Source organism: Eutrema salsugineum, unplaced genomic scaffold, assembly GCF_000478725.1.
Source record: "Eutrema salsugineum unplaced genomic scaffold, Eutsalg1_0 scaffold_8, whole genome shotgun sequence".
Lineage (NCBI taxonomy): Eukaryota > Viridiplantae > Streptophyta > Magnoliopsida > Brassicales > Brassicaceae > Eutrema > Eutrema salsugineum.
Window position 1 is genome coordinate 6,525,091 of NW_006256414.1, and position 11,883 is coordinate 6,536,973.

Here is an 11,883-nt window from a genome sequence, read left to right on the forward strand (position 1 = left end):
CCATCAGCAACAGAAAATCACCCGACCTCGAATATGGTGAGGTGAATACTAGAGTTCCCGAGCAATAAACACGTCAACTTCAGATCAGGAACCCCCAACAAGACAAAGAGATGAATGAAATGAGGGTAAGGCTGCAAGCCATGACCTCGCTAGTACACCAAGTTACCAGTTCGGCACCTGAGATCGATCGTGTGCTGAAAGAAAGCCAAAGCACCCCATTTACGACTCGAATCACCGATTTCCCGATAAGAAATCAAGTAAAGTTCAACCTCCCAACGTACACAGGCAACTCGGACCCTAGCCAGTATATGACCGTGTTCAGCATTCAAATGGGTCGAGCACGATTTACCCCCAAAGAGAAAGACGCAGGTTTTTGCCAGCTATTCGTCGAGAATCTCAGCGGTGCGGCTCTCGTCTGGTTCTCTAAGTTAAAAGCGAATTCGATTGACAGCTACCAAGCGTTGTCGACCGCCTTCCTCAAAAGGTACATGATGTACATTCAGGGAGCAGTATCCAGTGCCGATCTCTTCCAAATCAAGCAAGGTGAAAAGAATCCCTGCATTCCTTCATAGGCAGATTCAACGCGATAATTTCTTGCGTCACAGTGATTGACGAGGCATCGATCTCAGCCCTCAGGAATGCTCTCCGATTTGACACAAAGTTCCAGGATACTCTCAAATTCGGCGCTCAGCAAACTCTTGAAGATGCGCTTCACCGCGCCACCTTATACATCGAAGACGAAGAGGAGAAAGAGATCGCATCGCCAGCAAAGGCAACACCAAGACAGCAACCTCCCAAAGAAACCCCCAAGCAAGACTACCAGGAGCCTAGACAACACCTAGATAAAAACTACTGAGGTGAAAACAGGCGAGGAACGGCGTACAACATTAACGCTCAGCAACAGAATAGCCAGTATCAACCTCAATCAAACACATGGCAACGAGGTGATTACGGAGAGACAAGGCCTTTCTGCGATTACGATAACAAGTATGGCCATCCGATTGTGATGTGTCGTGAGCTACATGCCTATTTACTCGCAAAGTATCGCAAGGGAGAGATCGCCTTAGCAAACCAACCCCAAAGCGCCACGCCACACAACAACGAAACTCGACCACCGGTACCCGTCGAGCAGCTTCCACCTCCTCCTCCAACAAGCGAACAAGCAAACGACGATCTCACAAAGAGAGATCGAGGTAACCAGCCTCGGGGTGACACCCCCCCGGCATCTCGAAAAAAGGTGTTCATGATTATGGGAGGCCTGTAATCATGCAATGATTCTGTTCGGTCAATAAAGAAGTACGGCCGGCAAGTCATGCTTGCTCAGAAGTGGTGAGTGAAAGGTCCCAAAGCTACTGAAAGTGATACGATCACGTTTTCAGAGGTCGACGCGGAGGGAGTAGACATGCCACACAATGATCTGCTTGTGATCGAGCTGCGGATTGCAGATTGTGAGGTGTCACGGATCTTGATCGATACAGGAAGCTCAGTGGATCTGATTTTCAAGGAGACTCTCGATAAAATGGAATTGGCGAACCACCACCTCAAAGCCTCTGTGAAGCCACTCACTGGATTTGATGGGGATACGGTCTACTCGATCGGAACAATCAGACTCCCGGTCTACGCTATGAAGACGACTCGCCTCATCAAATTTATCGTCATCGACAAATCTGCCATCTATAACGTAATTCTGGGAACACCCTGGCTGCAATCCATGAAGGCGGTGCCGTCTACCTACCACCAATGCCTCAAGTTCCCAACAACGTTTGAGGTAAAGACTATTCGGAGATCCCAAGAAATGTCGAGACTTTGCTTCGCGGCCAAACATAAACTCCGATTCAAATCCATGATTCCAACCAAGGCGTGCCTCGCGATCTTACCCACGACTCAAGTCGATTTACCATCTCAAGAAGGACCCAAGCGAGAGCTCATCGTACAAGTAAAAATCGACAAAAGCGACCCCAAATGATGCATAGGAATCGAAGCTGATCTGAAAGAAGAACTAAAAATTGAGCTCGTAAGACTCCTCCGCCAAAATGCATCGACATGCATCGAAGTTCGCCTGGTCAGTAAGTGACATGCCCGGGATCAGTCCCACGATAACAAGTCACGAACTCAATATCGATCCTACGTTTAAGCCGATCAAGCAGAAAAGAAGAAAATTGGGTCCCGAAAAGGCCCAAGCTGTCAATGATGAGGTCGAGCGTTTGTCAAAGGCTGGCTCGATCGTCGAAGTCAAATATCCAGAGTGGTTAGCGAATCCAGTCGTCATCAAGAAGAAAAACGGCAAATGGAGAATCTGCGTGGATTTCACTGATCTCAACAAAGCATGCCCAAGGATAGTTTTCCCTTGCTACATATGTTGTCCCTTCCTTTTTTTTTTTTAATCCAAAAACCTATTATTTATTCCCTTTGTTCACTATCTTCTATGTTTCCCATCAATATAGATTTTAAAAAATTCTCAAAATTTCTAATCTTATTATCTTTTTCACATTCTTTGAAATTCATCCCAAGATGTGGTAATTTACTTAATATAATTCTCAATCAGATGAAAAATGTGATAGTGCTGATTGTAATAATATTAATTCTCAGGTACCATATCCTTTAAATTGTTGAGATAATATACAGATCATTATCAAATTTATGGAGTTCCAACAAACAACAGAAACATCTCTGACTAACATTTGATATAAGAATTATCTTGATAATCAAATATATATATATATATATGTATAATCAAATATATATATATATATATGTATAATCAATATATATATAAATAAATATGAGTTATCTTAATAATATGATTTAGCAATACAAGTTATCGTGATAATCAAATACAAGTTATCTTGATAATCAAATAGATATCTATAGTCAAATAAATATTTATAAGTTTCAAATATTTATATTTTCTTTGATTTTCTCTTCTACACCGATTGTGCCAAATAGTTTAATTTTTCTCTCAAAATAATAAAGGACTAAAAATCTACTATTTTAATTTTTATATGAAAACGTAATAATTCACTTAAAAATATACGTAGAATATCAGAGAGAAATATTTATTTGTTCTTCGATCTTCATGTTCTTTTTATTCTTGTAAATCTTACTAATATAATACTTGTTAAATTTTTCAATTTACCATTTTGAATTTTTTTAGTTATATATATTTTACTGGTTCTAATTTTTATTTTAAAAAAGACATATATGACATTTTTATGTGCACACCTTTCTTGGAGTACTATTATTTTTTAATTATATTTTTCTCTTTAATTATTTATTAAATATTTTCGTGTTTTATAATTTATTAGTTGAAGTTTTATATAAGAATATTTGAAAATTCTTAATTTATTCCGTCTCAATTTTGTTTTTCATTTGCATTAAAATTAGTATATTTTTAGTTTGAAAATGAAATTTAAATCACTTGAAAGAAGAAAATAGAATAATGCATTTAAAAAATGTTGTATTATATAATATTTATAAGTTTTCTATATTTAAATTAAATTTGAATTGTATATCAATATTTATTTATGTTTTAATGTGTTTTCTTTAAATTTAATATATTATTTTGTCAATTTTTGGATGTGTCACATGTCACTATCTCCATTGCTGATGTGTAAAATCTTGGTTTTCCGTCAAAAAAGTAAAATCTTGTTTTTCCATCAAAAACCTAAAATCTCATTTTTCCGTAAAAAACGTAAAATCTCGTTTTCCCATCAAAAAATCTTGTTTACCGTCAAAAAGCGTAAAATCTCGTTTTCTCGTTAAAAACGTAAAATTTCGTTTCTCGTAAAAAACGTTAAATTTCGTTTTCCTGTTAAAAACATCAAATCTCATTTTCCCACTAAAAACGTAAAATCTCGGTTTTCATTAGAAACGTAATTTTATTTTTCCTTCAAAAACGAAAATCTCGAGTTCAAGATCTTGTTTTTCAGTCAAAACGTAAAATCATGTTTTTTTATCAAAAACGTAAAATTTTGTTTTTTCGTCAAAAAGCGTAAAATTCCATTTTTTCGTAAAAAAAATAAAATCTTGTTTTCCGTTAAAACGTAAAATCTCGTTTTCTCGTCAAAAACGTAAAATCTTGTTTTTCACCATAAACAAATATTATGTTTTTTATACAAAACAAAATTTTATTTTTACCAAAAATGTAAAAATGTAAATTTAATATATTTAAGATTCGATTAGATTTATAAACTTATAATTAGATTAAATCAATATTTTAATAATTTTGTTATTAAAACATAAAGATAAAGATATATATCTTCAGATTAAAATGACCAAACAAATAAAGGTCCATTGTTCATTTGTCATATGCTCATTTTAATGTTCGTTTGCTCATTTGTTATTTGCTTCATTCAGATGACTTATCTAGATTAATCATTTAGATGAATCATTTAAATCATCTAGATGCAAATGACAAATGAGCAAACGAACAAGACATCACTCAGCTAGAGAGAGTTGATTGTCTTTTATATATAAGATATTTAATTAGCACAAACAACATATCCACACGAAATATCGCACATCATGGAATGTTGTTCTCTGAAATGCAAATAATATAATAATGAGAGACTCAATATATTACATAACTGTGGTTGGCATTTTTGTAGCAAACATTTTCACTGTGCATCTATATATTTATCATCCAATGCTGTGAAATGTGTACATTCATACACGAGTTAGTTAGATGTACGCAAACTTTTAAATGTGGTATTCTAGCTTAAAGTATGCATTTGTTTATGAGTGGTTTACAAAATTTGACACTTGTTGAGTTATAAATTACAGATTTTAGCACTTTCGTAACTCTTTCTTATAACTTATACGTGAAAAAACCATTTTAGTCCTTATGTGTAAAAATATATATGATAAACTAGTTTCTAAACCGATCGGTTAAGCATTCTTTTCCTTCTTTCTTTATTTCATTCTATCTTGTTGACATTGATATATTTTTCTCTCCTTCACTGACAGACATTTCCTTCTCTTTCAACGAAGCAGCTCTCTCTCTCTCTCTCTCTCTCTCTCTCTCTCTCTCTCTCTCTCTTCTCTCCCTTTCTCTTTCTCTCTCTCTCTTTTCTCTCCCTCTCTCTCTCTCAAATCTGCGTAAAAAAAATTCTGCACATGCTGGTGAAGCTTGTTCTCAGATGCTGGTGAAGGATTTAGATCTAGAGTTACACTTGGATCTTGTGGTCGTGCAACCATCATATCTGCAACTAGAATCACATGTAGTTATGGCGGATGTGTATGAAGATAAGGAGGAGAACAAATAGTATAAGAAACAAGTTATACGGAGAAATACACAAAATTAGTTAGTGGACACGTACACATAACTCTCTTTCCTTGTAGATATCTTTTAGTGGACATATCTTTTGAGTGTAATGTTATCTATGTGCAGTAGTTTCTTTTACCAAAGAATGTTTGAATGTACTTGCCTCGAATTAAATTAGTGTGGATATTTCTATATGGACATATTATCGTGTACGCGTCGTACTAGTTATTTTAAATATCTTTGCTCAGAAACAAAGAGTTTGTTTGCCATGTACACGTCCATGAATAATAAAATTAATTAAATTGTAAAGAGATTACAATTGATAATATCATAGTGAGTTGGTTTTCGACTAATGTGGACCTATCCATATAGACATAATTAAGTGTCTATGACAATTGGTTTATATTCTTTCGACTACCTTTTATATATTCACAACTTCATTATCGAAAATACTATAGTGCTAACAATTATTCTAAACAAACATATCCATAAATCATAATATTTTTTAAGAATAATCCTATGCTATTATGCCCTATTACGATAAACCTTATACATATTCAAGTATTGTACACACATATGTAGCCATGAGGTAGATTCATATTGTAGACTTTTATATGACAATCGTGTGGGCATGGCCATGTTGTTTTGCCGTGTGGACATGGCCACATGGTAGATTCATATTGTTGGCTTTTATATTTTTTTTTAGTTATTTTGAATATTTTCGCTTAGAATCAAAGTTTGTTTGTCATGTACATGTCCACTAATTATATAAGAATAATAAATTTAATTAAATTGTGAGTACAAAATTATAAAATTAATTAAATTGTAAAGAAATTATGATTGATAATATCATAAAGAGTCGGTTTTTGACCAATGTGGACAGGTCTGTATAAAAAGGTCTGTATAGACATGATACATGTTCGTTTGCAGACTCTTATATATGTAAACCGTGTGGACATGACCACGTTCTTTTTGTTTGTTGTAAGTTGATAAAATCATAGAAAGTTTATTTGTAACCATATGAACATAATTAAAGAGACGTACATAGCAACTTAATTTTCATATATGTATTCAAGACATGTCGACTACGACGATTTACATATGCATCAATAAAAATCGCAAGTTAAAGTGTCCAAACAAACATATCCATGTGTATATCTGATAACACCGTATTTTGACCATTTTTGTGGATAGTTTTTAAATGCTTTTTAAATGATTTTTATTTCTTTTAAGTGTTTTAAGTATGGTTTTCTAGTATTTGTAGTTCCAAGACTCTTTTCAGGTAATTAAGGCAAAAGGTGTGCATTTTAGAGCAAATGATCATTTTGGATAAATTCGAGCCGTCAGAAGTTTTACATCTGATGGAGACCTTCTCACCGTCAGATCATCCCCAAAATCGGACATAATATAAAGGAGACAACTAGCTTTCAAATGAAATTAGTTAGGAGGCAATCCAATGGTTAGATCGCCGGATATACTTGATGCATGGAAGACATATTCTGCAGTCTAGCGAAGGAAGCAAGCACAGAATGAAGATTCAACCTCAAAGACCAATCCCCACGGGTACAGGAGCCACGACCGCGGGGAACACACTCTCGACCGCGCTTACAAGTCTCAGGCCGCGGCCAAACCCCAATTCACCGCGGTCAGAAGCCTTGCGACCAGTGCCGACTAAAAGGCTGGCCCATGACCCCGTTTCAAGCCCAATTCGTCTTTTCTTCATTGGAAACCCTAAGGACGACTGGAGAGAGTTCAAGACCTATAAATATGTGTCTAAGAAGACCTATTTTCAGGTGCCTCTGAAGAATCCCTTTTGGGAGCCACCAAATTTAGTTTTCTAGGGTTTTTATGTTCTTATGTTCTTAGTTCTTAGTTTAGGGAGATAGAGATTTCTCTTAAACCCTCTTTATGTTTTACCTTTATTTTAATTCGGTTTTCACTCTTATGCATCTTTCAATTTCGTTTTTATCTTCTTCATATTAGATTAGTTGTTTAAAGGATTTGAAGAGAAGTTCTTCTCCGAGCCCAGCTCTTAAAATCGAGATGCTTCTTCTTCTTCTCCTTGTCTGTTTTTCTCTACTTCTTTCTTCTTATTAATCTGTGAACGTCTTTTCTATTTACTTTATGCACGTTTTGGAATGATGAGGTATGAGTTTAAAGGCTCGATCGAAGGGAATCGACTATGTTTGATAGGGATCTTCGCGAGATAAACCAAAGCCGAATTCTAGAAATCTTTCTTCTAACCTTATACTTAAAGCATGGATCTAGCGTCGCAAACTAGAGACTGATCTAGGTCCTTGGTGTTGCGAAAGTATTCATACGGGGCTGGATATAGTTTGAGAAGAGCAGATCAACCATAGGAGTGGAAACCTACCTATGTTGACGAGTTTTAAACATAATGCATCTTTTCCCTTCCAGGGCCAGAATGGAAACCTACTGGTCAGGGTTGCGAGAGATAGTTGTTTATGATCACGACAGTGACGTATTCATACGTTCGTGACTCGAGTTCTAAGAATTTACAAGAATCAATATTAAGAGCTTTGTTCATCCTTTAAATTTATTATCGATTTATTCACTTCTAGTTTTCAAAACCCTTTTCAAAACCCTTTTTAAAACCCTTTTTAAAACTCTTTTCAAAACCTTTTCAAATCCCTTTTTAAAATACATATATAGAAATCGCACAACCTATCCAAAACCCGTTTTTCGTCTTAGACTTCGTTTACTAATTCTGGTTCAAAGGTTCTGCAGGTAAAGCGTGGATTCTCTGTGGATCGACACCCTAAGTACTACAACGCACTGCTGTGCACTTGCAGATATCTAGGGTTATAAATTTAAAACATAAAGCCGCGAAGTCAACCCTAGCAGCATCAATATCCCTAAGAATGAGTAACATATCCTCGTTAAAAACGTCCACATGTATCAATCCAGGATGAGCATCATTGGACAAGATTACAATGCACATGGATAAGATAACACAGATATGATTTGAACATCACGATCTCACCTGCCTTGATAGATCCCGAGAGTCATGGCTAAGTGAAAAGCGACAATAGGGGATATGGTGTAAAGAGGATGAAGGATGCAAAGCTTTGTACCCATGTCCACGTGGATACACCCATATTGATATAAAGCATAAAATGCATTGTGTTGATCTGTGTGGATACATCCATAAACTTTATGTCCATCGTTGGAGGAAACAGAATTGGTCGAGGGGTCATCACTTATGGACAAATAGAGAGCGATGCAAAGCTTTGTGTCCATGTCCACATGAATACACACATATTGATCAAGGTGCAAATCCGGACAAACCTTTGGCTGTGGCAATCGGGAAAACAACATATGATGGTGGAAAGTAGCTGCAAGCTCACCAAGAGTTTGGTAGCTTTGTCAAAAACAGGAGACCGGATCTATAAGAAATGAAGATGGAAAGGGAGAACGTCCACACCGCTGCGTCCACACCACTGCGTTCACACCGCTACATCCACACCGCTGCGTCCACACTATAATATAGTCCATTGAACTAATTATATATAGAGATGAACAAAATAGAGATCGTATGTGTACAAGTGGACATGGACATGTCGCTAGCCAAAACAAAACAGATAAACAGATCTAAGAAAGAACAACTAAAAGATAGATTAGTTCCATGGATAGGTTTGTTTTAATCATGATACCTGTAAACATACACAAAAAAATATATTATTTACTTATACTAATTATAAAAAGAGATGAAGATCTAGCTTAAGGAAAAGAACAAGGTGGAGAAGAGAAAGAAAAGTGAAGAGAGAGAGAAAAAGAAGAAGGAGGTGGCAGAGGTTGGTGAAGAACAGATTTGGGCCAAGAAATACAGTTGAATTTTCTGGTAACTCAAAGGTAACTCAGATCTGGTTTTACTTCTTCCTGAGTTGGAGATTTTGGTGAAAAAGATGACAGAGAAATGAAAGTAATAGAGGAAAAAAAAAAAGAAAAGAAGAAAAAAGAAAGATGAAAGAAGAAGAACAATGTTGTTGGTTTAAAATGGGTTAAGGGAATTATATTATAATGGGTTTTTGTAAATATTGGTTTATTCATTTACAAATAAACAGAAGGAGTATTTTGTATTTCCATAAGGTCTTTCAAGTAGAAAGACCTTGTGGAAACAAAAGTGTCATACAGTGTAAATATACAGAGAAAATTATTGTATGGGTAGTTTTTAAGTTTTTAATTTAAGAAATGGGTTTTTGAAATCAGACAAAGGATTGGGTATTTTTAATGTTTACTTTCCTTATTAGACCCTAAAATTTTAATTTATTTACAAATATGCAATTATAATATGTTTTTTTCTTTCCTTTTATCTTCTCTCTTCCCACATAATTTTTTAATCTTCTTTATTATTACAACCTTATTTTTTTTCCACATACGTTAAACCGTAATTATTTTAAATTCTTTTTAAACAGTTTTTCGTTTTTGTTTTTTCATAAATATATATTTATTATCCAATTAACATTTTTGAAAATAGATTTTCTAAAATTTAGGAAAATTATATTTTGAAAACAATTACCACTTTCTAAAAAAAATTCAAAATCCATGTTTTTGTGGTTTTTCTCCCAAAATTGCTGATTTTTTTTCTTATTATTCTTTTTTATTATAAATATTGCCACTTTTAGATAATAAAAACACAAATGAAAAATATACGATTATAAAAATAAACCACTTCAAGTTATCAAAGAATGATAAAAAGTTAAAAACCATCCAAAACTTAACTTAAAAATTTATGAAAAATAAAAATATTTCTAAAACGTATCAATAAATTAACTTAATATTTTAAGACTAAGGTATTCATCAAGGTTTAGTATTTTTTCTTATAGTTTAGGGTTTACGTTAGTCAATTTGGATTCGCTGTTATCCATTTATAGTTTAGATTTCTATAGTTAATTACTCTATATGGTAGTCATATTTTACATGATTCAATTTGGGTTCACTAGTACTAATTTAGGGTTTAGATTTTTATAGTGAATTATTCTATAGGGTAGCCATATTTTCTATGATTCAATTTGGGTTTGTTATTACCCATTTAGGATATGGATTTCTACATTTTAATGTTTTTACGGTTGTTGTACTTTATATTTTTCTTTATAGGTTTAAAATATTTAATATCGCTTTTATGTGTTTAGTATCCTCAAATGGTTGTATAGTATTCTTCAAGGTTTTTTTTTTCTTAGGATTTACAGTTTACGTTATTCATTTTGGGTTCACTATCAGCTATTTAGGGTATAGATTTTAATAATTATATGTTATTTACGGTTTCCATACTTTAGATTTTTTTTATTTGGGTTCGCTAGTACCCACTTAAGGTTTAGATTTCTATAGTTGATTGTTCTATATACAGTATAACTTCTATAAATTCAATTTGGGTTCGCTATTACCAATTTAGGGTATAGATTTCTACATTTATATATTGTTATGGTTGTTGTACTTTATGTTTTTTTTAACGGTTCAATATCCATCTTGTTTGTTTAGTATGCAAATTTGGTTGTATAGTATCCATCGGGATTTATGGTTTATGTTATTCAACTTGGGTTTAGATTAGGGTATAGGTTTAGGGTTTTTATTTTTAGGGTTTGAGTTTAAGTTTATGGTTTACGTTATTATTTAGTTTAAGGTTTAGGTATATGTTTAGGTTTATTATTTATTTAAGTTTTAGAGTTTATGTTATTCAATTTGGATTTGCTAGTTAAGGTTTAGAGTTTATGTTATTCTATTTAAGGTTTATATTTCTATACTTGATTGTTCTATATCGTAGCCATAATTTATGTGATACAATTTGGGTTCACTATTACCCATTTAGGATATAGATTTTTACATTTATTTATTGGTATGATTGTTATAATTTATGTTTTTCTTTAACGGTGTAATATCTCTTTTGTGTGTTTAGTTTCGTAAATGATGTATACACTTTTTCACATGTGGTGTGTACACCAATTAGTAATAGTCTTGTTGAAATTTATTCAATTGTAATAGTTTAAAATATTTATACTGCATACGCATAAATTACATATGAATACAAAACATATATGTATACCACACATACATAAGTGTACACTGCATATATATACACTACATAAGTGTATACCGCATAGATGTACACTGCATAGGTGGTACCAAAAACTTAAAACTAAAACAAAACTTAAAAAGTATCATATTCTCAAACACATCCAAATATAAATTCAAAAAATGCTATACAGTATAATTATTTTTTTTTTTATACATCAATTATAACTGACAAAAAAGATGCACACATACATGAAATCATTAGATATACATGAAAATGTAAATGTATGTACGTACAATGAAAGAATTCTCATACGTACATGAATTGTTTAGTTAAACAAAATAGAAAAATACTTAAATGAAAATACCAATAGACATACATCAAACTATTTTAATTTACATGAGAAAACACACAAAAAAAACCCATTTAAACAATTTATCGAACATCTTATCCACAATATACATTCTTTATATATTTCATAAAAACATAATGAATCCAAATGAAATGTTTTAGGAAAATGAAGTAAATTTACTATCTATAACAAAATAAACCTATAAATGTAAATCTATAACAAATTAGTTGGAATAAA

At 33.2% G+C, this 11,883-nt stretch overlaps 1 protein-coding gene across 1 annotated transcript; it reads left to right on the forward strand.

Moving 5' to 3' along the window:
- The first annotated feature begins 110 nt into the window (after positions 1 to 110).
- On the forward strand, positions 111 to 1,966 carry LOC112088194. Its single transcript, XM_024158483.1, has 4 exons — positions 111 to 543; positions 606 to 810; positions 868 to 1,193; positions 1,380 to 1,966. The coding sequence occupies exons 1-4, from the start codon at positions 111 to 113 to the stop codon at positions 1,964 to 1,966; spliced, it is 1,551 nt and encodes a 516-aa protein (XP_024014251.1).
- Positions 1,967 to 11,883: the final 9,917 nt, after the last annotated feature.